The sequence below is a fragment of the Chlorocebus sabaeus genome, chromosome 4 (genome assembly GCF_047675955.1).
Source record: "Chlorocebus sabaeus isolate Y175 chromosome 4, mChlSab1.0.hap1, whole genome shotgun sequence".
In the NCBI taxonomy this organism is placed as follows: domain Eukaryota; kingdom Metazoa; phylum Chordata; class Mammalia; order Primates; family Cercopithecidae; genus Chlorocebus; species Chlorocebus sabaeus.
Window position 1 is genome coordinate 28,981,570 of NC_132907.1, and position 20,567 is coordinate 29,002,136.

General features: G+C 34.1%; 1 protein-coding gene across 6 annotated transcripts in view; it reads right to left on the minus strand.

Moving 5' to 3' along the window:
- Window positions 1–20,567, minus strand: part of SREK1 (splicing regulatory glutamic acid and lysine rich protein 1) — a 38,553-nt gene that overhangs the window by 12,913 nt on the left and 5,073 nt on the right. For 4 of the 6 annotated variants that reach the window (XM_007974087.3, XM_007974080.3, XM_073014722.1 and 1 more), the window contains exons 2-8: window positions 16,575–16,708; window positions 10,678–10,793; window positions 8,053–8,217; window positions 7,739–7,917; window positions 6,414–6,544; window positions 5,440–5,554; window positions 4–123 (exon numbers count right to left, since the gene is read on the minus strand). In XM_007974087.3, the coding sequence (XP_007972278.1) occupies window positions 4–123; window positions 5,440–5,554; window positions 6,414–6,544; window positions 7,739–7,917; window positions 8,053–8,217; window positions 10,678–10,793; window positions 16,575–16,708 (960 nt within the window). Of the gene's footprint in view, window positions 1–3; window positions 124–5,439; window positions 5,555–6,413; window positions 6,545–7,738; window positions 7,918–8,052; window positions 8,218–10,677; window positions 10,794–11,079; window positions 12,805–16,574; window positions 16,709–20,567 lie in introns of those variants that run through there. The other 2 variants (XM_007974096.3, XM_073014724.1) reach the window with 1 other exon arrangement.

Genomic DNA, 20,567 nt, shown 5'->3' on the forward strand with positions numbered 1-20,567 from the left:
CACCGTGAACGCGAACGACTCCTTGACTTCCGTCTCTCCCTTGATTTAGAGCGTTTTTTATGTGGGCTCTTAGATCTTCGTCTGTCTTTCTGTCTTGAACGTGATCTATTATGGGATCTACTTCTAAAGAAAAACAAATTGTTAGAATATCAAAACTTATTCTTAGAATTTCAACTTTTAAGAATTTACGATCCTTCAAACAAGAAAACTTAAAATCTGTCCTAACAGTATTTGACAATATTTTTAAATTTTCTCTTAAATAATACTTTAGTTACATAATCCCAACGTTTACTGGAAACTTTCCTGGATATTTCACTGTCTAGAACAGAGACAGAAACAAAGAATTTAACAGTTATTTCAGATGTGGCTTTTGCTAGTCATTTTGTGCCTCTAATCAGTATAGAAGATTTTTCCCTGTTGACCTGCATGTAATCTGGTCATAACACATCATGATAGGGAGTAGTGGTTACATGGTTCAGTAGTTCCTGTGAATGTGTACTGTTTGTCAACAAACAAAAAGAATATATAAGGAAGCACAGTCCTAATGACAGCGCTACTGTGACAGGAAAATAAAAATCATTAATCATAAGTTAAAACCAGATATAATCAAATATTGGATTTACAATGCCTTGATTTTTTAACTATATCAAGTTATAAAATTATGTGTAACTATAATCACAGCTACCGGTTGAGTACCCTTTATGTGAAATGCTTGGAACCAAAAGTATTTTGAATTTCACATTTTGGGAGATTTTGGAATATCTGCATTATATACATACACACATGTACCATGTATAAAACTGGTTGAGCATCCCAAACACACAACTGAAAAATCCAAAATGCTCCAGTAAGCATTTTTTTGAGCATCACGAAAGCATTCAAAAAGTTTTGGATCTTGAAGCCTTTTGGATTTCAGATTTTCAAATTTGTGAGTCTCAACCTGTATGAAAAGAAACCTTTAACTGCAGGAAACGTTCAATTGCAGGGAAGGTAACTGTTATTTTAATTTGGACTAGGCCCCCTTTCTCACTGAAAAAGTGTTTTGAGAATTTGATTTTTTTCATAATAAGGTATCCTAACTACTTACTAAAATGTTAACAAAACAGACGCACACAACTTAAATAGCAAAGTGATTAGACTCAACAGCTTTGGAGTCTGACAATCTGGCTCTGAGAGTCAGCTCTGCCACACACTACCTGTGAGAACTCCGGCTAGTCACTTAACCTCTCCAAGCCTGAGTTTCTTCCTCTATAAAGTAGACTAGGAATCATACCTACATCTCTTAGGGCTGTCATGAGGATTAAAACTGATGATGTATATAAAACTGTGGAGTATTCTCTAGCAAAAAGTAAATGTTTAAAACTCTTAACTCTCAATGTCATCATTATTAAAAGGTAACATTAAATGTAAACTTTGTATCTTTATGTATATATTCCAAGGAAGCTGTATGAACTTCCGTAAGTATCCTTTATACAGCTAAAACTCATCTTGATAGTCCTGTTTCAATAAATTAAGTTAGAGCAATTATCAGTAAAAGAAATATAATTGGGCCGGGCACAGTGGCTCACACCTGTAATCCCAGCACTTTGGGCGGCCGAGGCAGGTGGATCACTTGAGGTCAGGATTTCAAGATCAGCTTTGCCAACGTGGTGAAACCTGTCTCTACTAAAAATACAAAAATTAGCTGGGTATGGTGACATGCACCTGTAGTCCCAGTTACTCGGGAGGCTGAGGTGGGAGAATCAATTGAACCCAGGGGGCAGAGGCTGCAGTGAGCCAAGATCACGCCACAGCACTCCAGCCTGGGCAACAGAGTGAGATTCCATCTCAAAAAAAGGAAAGAAAAAAGAAAAAGACCATGCTTTGTGGTATGCTCTGAACCAGAAAAACCTCCAAATAATCCTCATTAATAACAAAATCATTTTTTGTTTTTAACACATTTTTCAGTTTAGTCAAAATGTTGATTAAAATACTAATCAACACTACAAATCAAAATTTCAATAGCTAATTTCCATTTAAACTACTTATCTACTATTTGGCTTTAAAAATAATATACAATTGTCTTCATTCCATATATATATTTTTTAGCCTCATTTGGTTCAACATACATTATTTTTCATTTTTTTCCAAAGACCCTAGATAAGAAATCATATACCACGTTTTTAATACAAAAAGATAATTCATAGCTTACTGAAATCTTTATCACTAGTAACTTAAGAGCCATGAAGGTTAAGGAGTAGATGTTAAGGCAAAACTGAAAAACTGAGAACATTATTAGTCCATTTACAGATATCCACACAGGGTAATCTTTTAAAGTGCCTTTGCTTCTATATACTTAATAAAAAGTCTTACTATAAGATTTGTTTTAAGCTGTCCTTGCTAAAAATACAATTCTTTTGTTTTCCTCAAAGCAATGCTTTCCAACCTTAAGCAAAAAAACTTATTTTAAAAAATTAAGTATAACTCTCATAAATAAGTTAATAATAAAAAGCACTGATCACTTGGCTTCCAACCTTACCCTGCAGCTGAGATGTCAAAAGACAGTGACTAAGAGTAATTATTACATTTTAACTGTGACATTAAATATTTTCATGTCAATCTTACCCACTAGTAGTTTTCTGATTAAGAATGCTAAAAGCAGTCAAGAGCAGATCTAACCTAACTAAAGATTTATCACTAGTAGCTCTCATTTTTAATGAGAAGTTGTATTCTGAATAATGTAAAATCATATTTTTAAATTAAACTGTAAATAAACAGCAACTTACCATTATGCTGCAAAGTTCATTTGTAAATCAGTTGTTTTCCATTAAAATACTATAAAATGTCTAGTAGTTCCTGTGCTAATCTATAAACTTAAAATTATAACAATTATAGTACTATCCATCTTTTCTATGTCTCAATAAATAAAACAGGCATCAAAACTTGGACAAAATGGAAACATACCTCCCTAGTCCTAGCCAAGGTCACAGTGACAAGAAACCCCTTCTTCTCTCTAACCATAAGAAGGGGAAGGAACAGGGAAAGGCTGTGGGGGGAGGGATGGGAGGTAGGAAGCATGGCTCTAGAAGCATTTGAAAATGGTGAAAAAGTAGAAGGTGGGCCTTTAAGTTAAAGGGTTCCTGCAACCCACGCTCGTGCTAAGACTAATAGGTCAGGGTGAGATTCAAGAACATCAACTTCCGCTAGTAGAGGAGGAAATGACAAGAAAGGCCTATCATCCCCTTCCTGATTTCTGGGGGATAGCGGGATCCTTCCAGGTCAGAATCTTCAAGTCAAATGTTTTTAGGTAAGGATTTTTTTTTTTTTCTCATTTAAAGAGAACTCATTCTCTTTTGTATTTGTTCATGAACTTAAGGCTACACTTCCACATGCATGCACAAAAACAGAATATGCTGACAAAAATATGTATGTATGTACACATGCCAGTTAAGAACATGTATACCACGCCTGTAATCCCAGCACTTTTGGAGACGAAGGCGGGAGGATCACTTGAGCTCAGGAGTTCGAGACTAACCTGGGCAGTATGATAAAACCCCGTTTCTACAAAAAATACAAAATTAGCCAGGCGTGGTGGTGCTTGTCTGTGGCTCAGCTACTCAAGAAGCTGAGGTGGGAGGACCACTTGTGCCTGGGAGGTGGAGGGTGCAGTGAGCCCAGATAGAGCCACTGCACTCCAGCCTGGGCAACAGACTGAGACTGCATTTAAAAAAAACAACAACAAAGGAACATATATACATTATTTCTAATGCTACGTAGACCTTTTGTGTACATTTGTATAGACAGATCTACACAAAAGTACTCCCATAAATAAGAATACTAATCAACAAATTTCAGTTTAGACTGAATAACCCCTCCCCCACAAACCCTTGGAGGGGGGAATATATGTATATACTTAAAAACAAAAACCTCACAGTAGATAGCAAAATTATTTGCTATAATTTCAAAAAGCACATAAAACTTCACTTAGATCATCAAAGAAACAACAATGTTATTAATCATCAAGTTTCAACTCGTTCCAGTCTTGGACATTAGCTCTCTCTTACAATCAACACAATGAGATTCAGGTCATCAATCTTCCTCAGAAAAGAAGTTGTAATATTACTCTTCAGACCAATTCTATTATTTCCTTGATTTCCTTTACCCTCACCACATCCTGTCAACGTATGGAAATATCCACAGTCTAGTACCACTGCAGCTTCTGTTGCACTATCCTTTCCTAATTTTGGCCTCTGCTGCACTGCCTTATTTCTTGTACATGAAACAACCTCCTTCACTTGGTTCTGAAAGTGCCTTACTGTAAGTCCTTGGATAAAGGCAGTAAAACCAAATTCTAAAGGAGATTTTGCAAACTAAGGATAGACAAGTATACACTAGTATATCTGGTGTATACCTGTTTACTAGAATCTAAGAAAGAACATCCTATTTTTCCTCACTCTTTGAATCTCCTTGATCAACACACACAAACACACAAAAAAGTAAACTGAGCCTGCTGGTAAAACAATGGACAATAAACTGGTTCCTTTTCCCTCCCCCAAATCCCTTCTCCTTCTTTAAAACCCCAACATACACAGATATACTCTTCCCTCTCTGTTCTCTCAAGGCATATGTACGAGTACATATGTACATATAACATGCAATTAGGATCCACTATATATATTTTCACATTTCAACAACAGCCCCCTCCGTACCTTAAAAAACACAACAAAATTTGTAACTTTAGTAATGATCTTTAGGGTACTTCCAATCAAGATGGTATTGCCAAGTTTGCATTTTGAGGTTCCCTTTATACCAAAGACAAAGAAATGACAGATAATCAAAAGGACAAAGCTATGATGAAAAATAAGAGAGCTTAAGCAAAGTACTATAACTGAAGCTGAAACTGCATGTTACTCCTGTGTTTCAGGTCCAAAAGTGGGCAGAGGAGGCTCTTATCACCAGCAATACCAAGGACTCAAAGTGTTCCTTTGGACACATGGTACTGAAAATAGGGAACTGTGCGAAACTAAGATCTGGGGTGGTGTTCCCCAGACCTGGAATAGACTGGGAAAAGAAAACAAAAGAGCTGCAACTTGAGTAATTATTTTCAGCATAGTCACTAAGTATGTTCCCTTTTCTCGACATGAAGAATGAAAACAGCTTTTGTCACTTCTATATAAAGACTAGTTTACTCCTAGAAACATCTGGAATAGAGTATCTTTAGACACAAAATTAATTTCTAAAAATAAAGATAAGTTCAAATATTTAAAAATTAAATATCATTAGACAAAATTTCATTCTCAACTACAGAATTACAATTAGAACAGTATTTAATGGTGATCACACTTCAGGTGTACACTACTAAAATTTCTAAATTCTGATATTTTGACAAAAACTCATAACTCTTAATATTTTAAATACAAAACTAAAATAAAATTTAAATATGACAGCAGAAATTCTCACCTGTGCTTTGATTGTGATCTTTTCCTTCTAGAATGCGATTTTGAGCTAGACCTGGATTTTGAGCGAGTATGGGAACGAGATCGACCGCCTTTTCTTTCATTGCTCTTTCCAGACTCTGGGAGGAAAAAACCACTTTGCAGTGTAAGCTCAGAACAATTAAAGATCCCAGTTAATAATCAGGCACAAGTGGAATGTACCACATATAGTGCAAGGGGCCTACTCTCTGTACATCCTCCTCCTTCAGAAACATCCAAGAAAGTCATTGCATAAACTCGTTGAGTGCAGCCACCCTGCAGCAGTACATATAAACCAGATGATTATAAACAGCTGTTCGTAATATTATGTTGCTGCCGTAACGTACGATTATAACATGTCTGTAATTCCTGTGACAGAGATTTTAAGTCCTTTCTCCACTTATTCTGCTAGAATTGAAGCTTAAATTCCGAGTGTTGATTTAGAAAATCTGCTCAAATGTAAACCACCTAGATGTTTTTAGAATGGGTTTTTAAATTATTTTCATTAGCAACACAAAAGTTTGAATAGGTGTTCCTTTACCTTGCTAAAATACAGTATCTGTATTTTTTTCTAAATCACGGGCTCTCTTTTCTATTTTCAAAATTAAAATGTTGAGGAAAAGTAAACCCGCCGAATCATAACATCTTAAATATATTTACTCTTTTTAGCCTTTCAATAACATTTTTGCTTTCAGCAAATCATTTTTGAGCACTGATTTTGCTATGAAAATACAGGGCTGATTAGCTCAGACTAAAGTGCCTCAATTCAGTATCACGGAAAAGAATAAAATATGTGCTAAGTTTTTCTTTGACATGAGTACGCTACTTACTATTTCTTGAGTTTCAGTCTTCTTGTTTGTAAAACGAAGAGACTGAACAAGATGATTTCTAAAATTCCTTCCAGTTCTAAGATTCTATGATCTTTAAACTATGACCTATGTAACAACGTTATGGACTTACCTGGTTCAATAGCTGCTGAGATAAATGACTGAGCTTCTCGTACTCGCTTCATTACTTCTTCTAACTCCTTAGCTGCAGCCTGAGGTGTCATCTCAGGGGGTTTTACTATTGCATTGTTGGAGTGATTTATTCTAAATTAAAAATATTAGCATATCACAAATACACACATTTTATAAAACAAACATTTATATGATACACATATTTATAAATTTGAGGACATCTCAGAAGCACATGAGAATGATATAAATACAGAATACCCAAAAGCAACCTCAAAACCATGATTAATCTCTCATCCCCACTTCCTATCATTCCTTGCTAATACAACCAAAAACGGCAGAAAAAGAAAATTGGACCCTAGCTAACTTAATTCAAACAGACTAGATTAAGTGCTTTTCCACAGCTTAGAATTAAAATAAATTAAAATGCTGATACCAATATGAAAATGAATTATTTGTATTTTCAGATCAAAAGATCTTATTGATATCCTGTACACTCTAGAAGAAGGGAAAGCTATCTGTATATTATCATATTATGTACATCATTGTAACCAACCCTGAACCATGGCTGAGTCAGACATAGCTTTGAATGTGCAAGGCACATTCTTCCTCTACGAGATAAGAGTGCCTTCTCTGATGCACATGAATGGATGTCATGTGTCTTGCTTTACCCCTTCCACACTGAGAAGACAAGTACCCACTAACAACAATTAGTTATCCTTTAACAGAAAAAACCTGATCAAAAATTGTGTAACTAAAGCAATCTATGAAATTCAAGCAAAACTGTATTTGCCTCAATAATCTGCATGAAATAGAGCCGGTCTGGAGTTCATCTCGAAGGCTGTATCAACGTTTTACAAACAAGGATGTAAGCAAACCTTAAAAGTCAAAATGTCTGGTTTAAAACACTTGTGGGCACTTATAATTTCCCTCCGGAGATTTTGAATTTACCACAGTTATTACTGGAAGTACTATAGTTCAATCTACATGTTAAGTTGCTCAATTAGTCTAGAGTCATAATGTAAAACTAACCTGACTTATTAAAGTCTATGGAAAAAGACCTACAACTGTTGTGCAAGGTATATAAATAATGTTAACATTGAATTAGAACCTAGAAAACAGAAAATGAGAAAATAAATGTCTCTAAATAAAGGAATTTAAAGACTAAAATGGTAAGTATCTCATGTATTCATTTATACTTAACACAAAGTCTTCCTTTCCACAAATTGCCAATTACTATTAAAAAGAAAAAAAAAAAGCCTTAATTACATCAAAAATACTTTAAATTTTTTCAAAATCATTAAAATTTCTTTGTTTAGGATTTCTTACTTCAGTGGCCTGTCTCCAAACATAACTCCATTAAAAGCAAGGGCCCTTGGTACAGAATTTTGGTCTGCAAATTCCACAAAAGCAAACCGAGTTGGCTGAGTCTCATCACCTGCCATCCGTACAAACTTCACTTCTCCAACTTGTTTAAAAAATTCAAGTAGCTGATCAGCTGTCGTTGTCTAAGGAAACAAAGTGACACTTTGATAAAATACATCCATTTTAAAAATCAGGTAAATATTACTGTATCCACTGATACGATTTTTAAGAAGAGAAAAAGAATAAGGGCTACTGCTGCTTTGTTTCTTCTTAGTTACCTGGGAATTCAAATTTCCAACATAAACCGTTCTCCTAATTTCATCTATTTTGGAAGGATCCACGTTTCCCATAAGTGGTGGCTGTGGTATCTCTCCAAGTGTTGCAATGTTGGGGTCTAGTGCTGCTGCTGGTATAGCTCCCAAACTGCTAAGTGAAACACCAAGCTATCAAAAGAAGAAAAAAAACACACAGAACACATATTTTCTATTAGTATCCAAAGCTACCATTCTCTAATCTTGAAAAGAATGAACTCAACAGGAATGAAAGGAGACTAGGGACTCCAAACTTTAACTCATATATATGTCTGATTTATTAAAATAAGGTCACATTAGTTTTAAATGTAATTCAAAATATATTTTACTGTCTGGATATTTTAGCCACTTTTAAACTTGACCCTAAAAAACAGGCTGTTTCTCATTACTTGAGGTAGCTATGTTCTATAGTTTCCACAAACAATGAATTATTGAATATTGAACCATTATTCCCAGGGAAAATACAGGGTGAAGTTCCTATGAGCCTCTGGTCACATTTACATTAACTAATAAAATATTTAACCTTATTTTATATGTGCTTCTGTTTAAAGACACCTTATCCGTTATATATTGTCGATTCATTAACACTGAACTCACAGCCAGCAGCACCACAACTCAGGCCTGAATGAAGCTTATCTAATACATGTATTTAATATTTTCTCCAGGAGGCACTTCACAATCTTCCTGTACTTAGGAACACTAGACAGCAGTTTGGCACTACACTTGTGGGCCCATCTTAACAGTGAAATCACCAACAAAAAGCACAATTCGAAGAACATAGCACTAAACAGACTACGTGCCTGTTTACAGCCTGAGTGCCAAAACAAGATGATTTTGACCTCCGTGCATATAGACGAACCCAAATTTTTCATCACTCTGTGTATGTCCACAAATGACCACAAAAGTGCTGCAACTGTTGATGTGGGGTTTCAAAAAAATTTTACTTACTAAGTGAATTCAAAAATACAGAATTCACAAAGAATGAGAATAAACTGTACCTTGGTCATTGAAAAACACAGACTATGCGTTCCTAATAATCAACAATTATCATAGCATCGAATTTAACTGAAGTAGTAACTTAATCCTCGTATCAACCCTAAGAAATGGATATTATTATCATGCTGAAAGTTTACCTAAGAATATATATCTAAAATATTGAGCCCTTATTTATGCCATGGTAGGAAAAGGACAAAAACCTTAAAAAAAAAAAAACTTTGAATGATCTTTCTATAACTACTAAATTCAATTTTTACTTTCAGCATTAAGAAACGTATTATTTTTAATGTGAACGTAAACTAGAAGAAATACAAGATCTCAGAATTTGAAAGCAGAAAAAAAATTTTCAGAATTAAAAGAGCTTTCAAAAAAAAAAGACAACTCTTTTCATTTCCACTTTGCTATTAGAGAACATTTTGACCATTAATGACTATATATACAAACACAGCGCAGAACTAAGATTTAACAACTGTTAAGTAACGGCACTTCCTAAAGGTGAAGGCAGAAGTTTAAGAAATCAATGTCACTTCTTATCACAGCAACCAGTCTGATCTTTTTAAAACATGTCAAATCATGTCATATCCCTGCTTAAAACCCATGAATGGTTTCTAATTACCTTAAGAATAAAATTCAAACCCCTCTTTCGACGGTCTAAAAAGCCCTACCATAATCTGTGTCCTATCTATCCCCTCCAATCTCAAACACTCATGACCCTCACTCACTATGCTTCACCCATACTGACCACCATTCTGTTCCTTGAACACATAAGTTCAATTAAAAAACATTTCCCCCCAAGAATCAGAATGTAGGTCTTTAGCATAGCAATGTTATGTAAAAACTACAAATCTAAAATTTTGCACTTCAAAATTTCAGGAACCACTCTTACAATCTAGATAAATTAACTACAATCACATAGTTCATTTCTTAATTCAATCCCTATCCAACACCACAAAGCTAGATTCAACTTCCAATTAAGGAGAGCTTTCTATTTTGCTTTAGGTTGCCTTTTGAAGAAAAATGGCACTTCTTTTAAAATAAATATGGCCATAATTTTTTAAACAAAAACCAAGAGCCAGTAACAGTAATATCCTTTTTAAATCCCACTTGGAAATCACTAAGGAAGCATTATTAAATTATGATTTAATTCTGCATAGTTAATGGAAAAATATTTTGCCATGTTTTCACCTTATCACATTTTCTCAGTATCAGACAAAGGCCTATTTTTTCCCATTACCAAAGTTGTGGATCATTTCACATATTTTAAATGGACTTAGTCCTCATTAACTGAGAAATACAGTTACCTAGATAATCTATGCTATTTAAAATATTCAGTTTTAATAATTGATTTTCTAATGAATAATCTATTTGGGTTCTCAAATTTAAATGAATCCCCTATTACTTCAGGAGTAAATCCAAAACACAGTTTAAGTCAGTGATAAAGTGGGGAAAAAAAAAACTTTAAGCAGTGATTTTTGAATCCTCTCCATTAAAAAAAAAAAAAAAAGATCAAAATGCAAATAATTTGAAGCTCTCTATTCAACTGGTCACATAGTTTGACGTTCACCTCTTTTTCATAAGAGGGCTTATAGTACTTACAGTAGTCAAAGGATTTGGGGTCGGTATTGGAAGCAATCCTGCACCAGGCATCAGACTTGTCATGGTTGGAGCAGGAGCCAATAAAGAGAGGGCTTTGGATTCCTCTGGGATTTTACCTGCAGAGGCAAGTTCCAAACATTACAAAAAGCAGAAACACCACACAAACTTTACACTATGATTTTACAATTACCCTTGCAGTTAAAAAATAATAATAATAAATGTATCTATCTATCAGATCCGTATAAAGAAATAAATAAGAACTTAAGTCTTTCCTTTTATCCTGCTCTACTAGGAAAAATAAAAGTGAGCAAAACTTCAAATATTAACAATCTCATTAATGGAATATTATTTTAAAAACTGAATAATGTAGACAATTATTTAACACTTTGAGCTATGGGTCACCTGTACTGGAAACTTAATGTTCATGAACCAAACGATATCAAGCATGGACGCTTTCCCAGGACGGTGTTTTCGCGGTGATCGAAAGTTGTGTTACACATGACAACCGTTCGTGTTGGCTGCATCACTAATAGCACACAGAACATCAGATACAGAAAAGAAGAACATTTTTTAAAGTTTAATCCCCAGAAATGGCAAATAACCAAATTAGTCAAAAAAAAGAAAAAGAAAAAACAAATATGTGCGAATTGAAATTTCTTAATGAGTGCCCCTATCCTGTTACTGAAACTACCTATTTGTGATGCAAACAATTTTGATAACCCTCCAACAGATTCCATTTAATTTCAAATAGAAAACAAAAACTTACTCCATGTAATCAACTTCAATGTAAAAGGAAGCCTACATCCATTCAGTTAATAAGGCATCTCACCAACATCGGAGATGCCTAAAAGAATTCAGTTCCAAAAAATTTGCCTTGGGAAACTACTAAAAATGTTTTAGGAAACAAAAAAGTTCCCTGGTTTCAGAAAACTTCTTAAAATATTAACTTTTAGAACCAATTTATGTATACTTATCTGAAGGGGGAGGTTAATGCCTTAGAGCTTGCTTAAAAACATTTCAACTGCCTAATAAAAATAGTAACACTAAAATAATCTAATAACATTAACTAGGAAAAAAAATCCCTACAACCTAAAAAAATGAAAAACTTACTCTGAAATAAGTACGATTTGTCATATTCATTTCTGAATTCTAACCAATTACTTCTGATAAGGACTGCAACTTTCTCATTATTTTTCCTTATCCCCTTAGGCAAAAAAAAAAAAAATTCTTAAATAGTTGACTACATGTGGATATATTTAGAAGAACACTCAGGCGGTAGCTAGTGAAGCATTTCCATTATTAATTCTCCAAAAGTGTTTTAAAAGACAATGTACAAAAGCATGCTAAACTGAAATATAGCATATTCAGTAAATTTTCACAAGCACCATGCCTGGTTTCAGTTGTAAAAATATTTAAAACAACCAGATGTGCAGAGATAAATCCCTAAACAATATTATCTGAATATATCTCTAAACATGGTTGGAACTCAAGTCAGAATTTAAAATTTGATTTAAATAATGGCTATGCCTTCTTTATAGGAAGCAAATAAAAATTACGTTTTATTAGCTTTAGCAAATGCCTACTATTTTCTAACTTTGCAGCTTCTAAGTTTATGTTACTTTATTCATTTCAAAAACAAAGTTATCTTTATTATTTCAGTATAAATTCTGGAGAACAAATTTCTTAACATGCATCAACAAAAGGCAGGTGGGCCTTATGGAAAACATCAAATAACAATAATCTGCTTTATATGTATTAGTTATTGATAGTAACACATGTATTTATATATACCCACATATACACTATACTATTTATAGTGATTTCACCTGTTTTATCTGTTATAAATTGGTATCTTAAAAGGTTTGTAAAACCTGAACATTCTTGATAAATTGAGGTTTTGAGGCAGAAACTCCATCTTCACTACCTTAATGTATGCACCTAAAGAAACTAAGAGTTCTAATCTAGTAATGTTCCAAATTTAATATTACTTGTCCATTAACAAGCAAAACTACCTATTGAAGACATTGTAGAAAGACTATACAAACAAAAAGGGTATTCAACACCGGGCCAAAAGCTGACTACTTAGTGTTATGAAGTCTTTTACTTTTAGCTTAAATAAAATATCAGTAGGTTGTCAGACTCTCTCACTGCCTTTCACAAGAGTAATAAACTACTATAAATGTATAACTCCACTATAAGCACATTTTTAAACAAATTAACTGTTAATTACCATTCTAATTACTCTATATACTTATTCTAATTACCTAAAGGTAATGGTAAAAGTACTTTAAGAAAAAGCTCCATTGCTTAATTTCCAAGACAGAATTCTACCAAATTTACCCTCCAAATAACAGAGTTTATAAAAGTATAAAACAAATAAGCATTTAGCATTTTTCCCAAACTATACTCCTCAAAATCAACTGAGGAAAACATCTCTCACTGTATTAAAGTAATAGTCCTAATCTCAAAATCCATTTAGAAGCTAAAAACCTCTGAAAAATATTCAACGAAAAATTCAAGCTAACAAAAACCTACATGCAAGTAAGTTTCTCAAATATCCATTCCCCACATAGGCAACAAAGTCTTCGTAAGTCAAGGAAATAAGTTCTATAATAAATAACCATTATAAAAATGAAAGGCTCTTCTCCTCTACTCCCAGATTGTTATATTTACTTATTTTCCTTGACGATTTTGTATGCCTAAAATTTCAGGGGGAAGGACAAAAATTAGAAGCTATCAGTTTTTATGAGAGATGTATACTAGGGGGAAAAAAAATGGAAAAATGTTGCGCTGAGATCAGAAAGTGTTCCTGAGATATTTATCAGTGTTTTAATGTTTCAAGCACAAAATGTACCTTATCAGTCCATACACACGAATTAAGACTCACACTGAGCTTCACAACACTGTATCCTAATTTACCACATGAAAATTTGCTTTATCTTAAGGTTGAGCTCTGCTAATCATCTCCCAATATAATTTGCAACACGTTATGAACCCTTAATGAAATACCATTTACAAAGAACTGGGAAAACCAGCTCACAAGTTAAAGTGAAAGAGATTTAACAAAACAAAAACAAAAACAAAAACAAAAAAAGGGACAAAATAAAGAAAAAGAAATGAAATTAAAGTAAAACAATAAAAAACAGAGACAGGGCGTCCATCTTCTGCGGTTCAGACTCCGATCTCATTTCCCCAATGAAGATTTCACTTGACGGCAGGTTTAGTGGCATGGCAAACAATGCCTAACTCAGGCAAGTGTAACAGGTCTGCCTTGGCCAGTCTAGTCATCTAATAATGCACAAATATCACATAGAGAAAACATACAAAACCAAATTAATAGTCAAAATCCATCTACTAGAAAATGTGGACATAAAGTTATGACTGATGATTAGGCTGACACCCTTGTTATGTTTGACCGTATCTTTTTCTACGTGTTAACATTTATAAAAAGAAATCTGAAATGCACGCAACAACAAAAAGAGGTCATATTTGGACAAGTATAATGAAAGCATATTTTATTTTGAAATGGCATGTTTTATTAACAAACGCTAAGGCTTAATATGCATGAAACTGTTACACATCAAATGTTACTTTTACAACTTACAATCTTCTCACATTACTGTCTGCACTAAAAAACAGCAATTCAAAGAAACTGAAAAAACTTCTTAAAATTTTTTCTATGGTTTTTCTCACTTATGATGCTGTTTGTTCAACATCAAGGAAAGGATGAGGTCAACAGAACACTGCTTGCTTATAGCACCACAGCACATCTCCTCTTACAGTACTCCACTGGAATACTTTCCTTTGGTTATTTCACACTCACTCTGCTACCTTTTTTAATACAATAATGCACTATTTCTTTGCTTGTAGTGCATAATCAGACTTTTAACAGCTCACTGTGAAATTCTCAAGGTTCCCTAAATTCATCTCTGCTGTATTTAACACAACTAATGAAAAACACATATCTGAATGTTTCACCAATACCAATTGCAGGTTAGTGTTTTAAAATATTTACTTACTTAAAAATTGCAATAAAAGTATGCTTAAATTTTTCTGTTCAAAAACGGTAAAACTGTCCAAGTTGTAATATTAAAAATATTAAAAAGGTACATCTGACTGTGCATTTATTCATCTCTATCAAGTAAAATAAACAATAAAAGGGACATCTACATACCCATAATCTTGAACATTTATAACAAAATACAGTAGGGCTTCTCAGATATATGAAAGATTCTATGGGAATATAGCAGTTTCCAACCAAGCAACACTGACAAAATTATTCCTTCCAATTAAGTAATAAGCTAACATAATAAAAGATCCTGTGTTATTGGTGGCATTAATTTTCTGATATAATTAATATTCCACTTTAATAAACCTTTTACCTGATTTCTTTTTTCCCAGGCAGTTTCTCAGTATGAAATTTCACTACAAAGTTTGTAGAACGAAACCATTAACCAGCTCCTTTCCCACATCACCAATTTGGGGCTCACTGTAGCCTTACAGATCAGCAGATAAAGATATATGTGGCCAATAATGAACTTTAATCCATTTTTATCTTCCTTACCTACTCTAACCCCCAAGCATGGGAAAGACACTTCCAAGTTTATCTGAAAAATACTGAGAATGTCCTATTCTGGGACTTCAAAAAATGCCAGCCTGGTACTCACTATATTATATATATAATCATGATCTCATAGTAACAATTAAGGTAAATTATCTTAAGAGTGTACTTGAAAGTATAAATTACAAATAATTTTCTTATAAATATCACTTAACCCCAATTTGCCAAAATGTGTACATTGTTTTCATTTGTAATAGTATTAATGTTTTTGTAATGTTTTTGACGTCCCAGAACAGGCATTCCGAAATAAGCATAAAACCTTGAAAGCGCAGCAAACTGCTTATTATATATTATTTTAATGGTGGCCTAGCCACTAAAAGAGGTTTTAAAAATTACATATGAAAGCCCATCAAACTGTTTCCCATAAACTTTTATGTTTAAAACAGTTTCAGTTACAATCATCCACCGGAGAAAATCTACTTAAAGACATTTTAATTTATAATAACCCAATTCTAAAATCCTGTACACATGCTAGTCAGTGCTCTGAATAAAAGTTTATTACACACCAGAAGTGTCAAAATTCAGCACAGTCTATTATACGTGAGTGGCTCTGTAAATAGAAGTTACTAAAAAATATTAGTAATAATTAGTTCTTAAAGCAGTTTAGGTCATAAAATTTAATGGATACTTTAAGGCCTTTGTTCCTATCTTCAAGAACTATTTCCTTTATGGAGGCTTTGGAAAATTGCTTTTCTTTTTTTCCAACACTCCTCCTGCCCCTTTTTGGGGCCAATAAAAGAAAAAATTAAATTCCAGTTGCAAAGCAAACAATTACACTGAATATAAAATAATGATCTCATAGTAACAATTAAGGTAAATTACCTTAAGAGTGTACTTGAAAGTATAAATTACAAATATTTTTCTTATATCACTTAACCCCAATTTGCCAAAATGTGTACATTGTTTTCATTTGTAATAGTATTAATATTGAACACACAGGGTATATGCTTAATTACACATTTAAAGTAACTTCCCATATCAATTTTTTTTTAAATTTCAGAAAGCTTTCTTTGCAATCTGCAAATTGACTACAGAAAGCCAAAGCAAACCAGAAGCCAATTTATGAATGTTAAATTGTAAAATCTCAAATGTACATAAGTCATAAATTAACCATTTTAATAACACTATTAGGTAAAAATGTTTACCTTCTCCAAATTTCATTCTTACTTTCACACACACACCAAGAGTATTGTCTACTTGCCAATCTCTAGGAAAGCTAAAGGCAATAACAGACAGGACAGAAATTAAAATAAGAGGAAAAAAGTGAGATACCAACCTTCTGCACAAGGAACAACTATCAGAGCTCTGTCAATAAAAACCGTGTTAGTTAGATGCTGGGCCACGCCAACACTTGATGGATCACGAAACTTAACATAACATACTTTGGAGGAAAAAGCAAGAGGTGCGTTGCTGCAAGATAAAAAGAAAAACAATTGAACTAATAAACATTTGCTTGGTTTTATCATTATCACTTAAAATTTCTTTCTTAATCTTTACATAATCTTACGAAATTAAGACTTTAAAACTTTTTGTTAAGGATCATTAACACATAAAATAGTGAAACTTAGTCATTTAATGGTGATTTGTCTACCAAGACAGAAGGCAATCGAGGCAGGCCTATTGCGTTACTTGTAAAACTTGGAACTCGAATCAATCCTTAATCCGAGTGAAATGTAAAAAAAAAGGTAATTTAACCCAAAAATTAACTCAAAAAGTGTATCAGATGTAAGCAAAAATCCCTTTATAAAAGCTCCAATCCTCAAGATTTCAAATTTTATCATCATTCCAACGCCTCTTAAATGTGTTTCCCAAGCATTTAGATGACTAAAAAACTTCACAACAGTCTTAGAAACAATCAGGTAATATGGAATTTAAATTAAGGTCTTTTGCATACACCAGAGCTGTACAGTGATACGGTTTTCCAGACAAAAGATTTTACAAACAAAATCTTACATATTTTACAGGCAAAACAGCATAGACTCTAACTGGTCCTACTCGATTCAGTTCAACCCAGGCAGGCCTATAGTAAAAATGAACCAGACATAGCACAAATGAAAGGAACCTTTCCTAAAATGAATACATCCTGTTAGATTCGAAAATACACTATCCTCATGGATAATCATTTTGTCAGCCTATCCATAATTACTTTTCATTAAAATCTGTAATTGTTTAGCAGGACGAAACTAAGTATATATGTAAACTGTAACATAGATTTTATGCTAAAATCTATTTGAAACATTTAAGATTTTTCACACTAAAAAAAGAAAGATCACTTGAAAAATACATGACTTAACAGTCAGTTACTTTTGTTTACAAAACAGGAAAGAAAACCGACTACAATTCCGGAACTAGTAAATGGCAAAGTTAACATCTAACATCTAATCATCTAATTCCAAACTTCATGCAACTGTAATCATTCAACTAATCAAGAATCTTTAAACCATTCTGATATACTATTAAATTAGCAATTCCACAGTCATTTTTAAAATCCAAAAATCCAGATTTCTTTGTAATTCTTCACGTTCAGAAACAAATCCATCTTTAAACAATGTAGAATCACCACATTAATAATAGTTAAATTTATATACTTATGCTATTAACCAAACAATGTGATAATAAAATGTATCTGCATTTAGAACTTAAGACTATTAACATTATTAACACAATTAGTAAGGCCAAAGTTGAAAATAAAAGATGTACCTCTTAGCATCCAACTCACTTCTGTCTAAAGGCAACCAATTCAGGATTCACATCACCCCTCACCGAAAATCCCTCCTTACCCAACCCAACACCTAAGACAAATCAATTTGTGTACTGACACTGAGGTAATCATATCCACATCCAGACTTAACTCACCACCTTTACATGACCAAATCGCCAATTCAGGCCTCTTGTGAGCTCTAGACTCCCAGGTCCAAGTGCCTGCTGGAATATTACACCTTGACGGTCACTAAATAAGTCCAAAATACATTCATCAACCTCCTTCCTTACCAGTCTTGCCCTCTGTCCCCTATATTCCATATCTCATCATATTACCCAAGTCTAAAAGATACCATCATATTACCCAAGTCTGAAACCTAGGAGTCACTAGAGTGACCGTCCTAAGCGCTGCCCACCAACTACTTCCAAAGCTCTTTCCAGGTACACAATAAAATTTCATTTTTCTGTTCCTTTAAGTTAGGTGTGGCCATGTAACCTGCTTTGGTCAGTTAAATATGAGCAGAACCAACATGTGTCACTATTCTGAAGAAGCTTTGAGAACCACTATTTGGCTCTTTTCCTCTGCCACAATGACTGGCAACATTCAAAAGATGGTTGGGACTCATCAACTTCATCCCAGAATGAATAACCACAATGAATAAAGTTCCCACCCCTACGAATTTAGTCTTAAAAATAGTATTTTGTCAGCCAGGCAGGGTGGCTCATGCCTGTAATCCTAGCACTACGGGAGTTAGAAGCAGGCAGATCACCTGATGTCAGGAGTTCGAGACCAGCCCGGCCAACATGATGAAACTCCATCTCTACTAAAAATACAAAAATTAGCTGGCTGTGGTGGCACACGCCTGCAATCCCAGCTACTTGGGCGGCTGAGGCACAAGAATCGCTTGAACCCGGGAGACAGAGGTTGCAGTGAGCTGAGATCACACCACTGCACTCCAGCCTGGGCAAGAGAGTGAGACTGTGTCTCAAAAAAGAAAAAAAAATGGTCAAACTACAAAGATTTGAAGTTATTTCCAAAACTCTACTTATTCTAACTGAAAAATTATCCTTGACCTTTCTGTCCTCCTCATCCAATTGGTCAATAAATCCTACTTAGAGTACCTTCTAAATATTTGTCACATTAATTTTTTTCATCATTCTCATTACCAATGCCTTAATTCAGACCCTCATCATTTCTCATGTGGATTACTAAACAGCTCTTAACAAATCACACAGCACCCAACTTCAAATCCTTATTAATGGTCTTCCACAAAAACTCCCACAGTGATCTTTCTAAACACTAAATTTCATTGTGTCACTCCACATATTAAATTTCCTTAAAGTACTATTCTGTTCTTGCCTCATCATGTAAATGATGATAACCAAAAATTATACCTGTGGTTCCAACAACACATCACAAACATAAGGGTCTTCATATATGCTGTTCCATTTGGTTATGGTATCCTAACTCCCGCCATTTTGAATGCTAATTCCACTATTCTTCAAGGCTCAAATTTCCAAGTCTTCTGGTAAACCATCTTAAGATACCACAATCATTAGGTACAGCCTCCTACATGTGCTACCAAGACGTTCTATATTGCTTCGGCACAGGCCTTAGCATGGTTTCCTTATGTGAAACCCTCAACAGATCCTGTAAGCTTCTCTAGCCACAAGTGATTAGTCACCAGTCTCAAGGGCCCATTTCCCTGGCTGACCAGCAACCTATAATTTGGGAAGTCAGGCTCAACCAAATGCACTAGATCAATCAATCAGGTTCTCTCTATTGGGCTGAAAGGTGATTTACAGTAAGCTGTAAGCCAAATGATGAGTACAGAATAGGTATGCAAAGAAATAGAGTAGATAGAAACAAACTGAATTGATAATAAACACTGGAGAGAAAGAAGCAGACAGTCATCTTGATTGCTGATACCCTTTCAGTTCCCAGTCATAGTTCCCATGAGGCCTGGCTGTACTACAATCTTTATTTTTCAATGTAGTGAAATCTTTCTTTTTAATAATAATGTCTCTTCTTGATCTACCTTGGGTAACACTGTTTCTGTCCTTTGTAACCGAGAGCAGTCTATGATTACAATAACCTACTAAAGCCCTAGCAATGCCAACAAGAGTAACTCTTTTGCCTCTGAAACCTTCAAGAGCCTGACAGTCATCACCGAAGCAACAATTCCTAAATTGACCAATCCTTTGGTGAAGGAATGTAAACGTAAGAAAGAACTACTGAAAACTAAAACCACATTTCCAAATACCCCTAGTTGAAATCTACTTCATTTCAAATTTAAAACATCCACAGAAATATGCACTCTGAGTCTGGATTGTAATGTAACTATATGTGAAGATATGCCACCAACATTTCACAAGCCTGGGAACTGGTTAAAAAAATGTTGGGTCTCTTCTGAACAGCATTATCATGGAAGTATGGATACTAGGTATGGCTACTCCACTAATTTAAGCAATATTTTTTTGTTTTTGTTTTTGTTTTGAGACAGAGTCTCACACTGCCGCCCAAGCTGGAGTGCAATGGCGGGACCTTGGCTCACTGCAACCTCCGCCT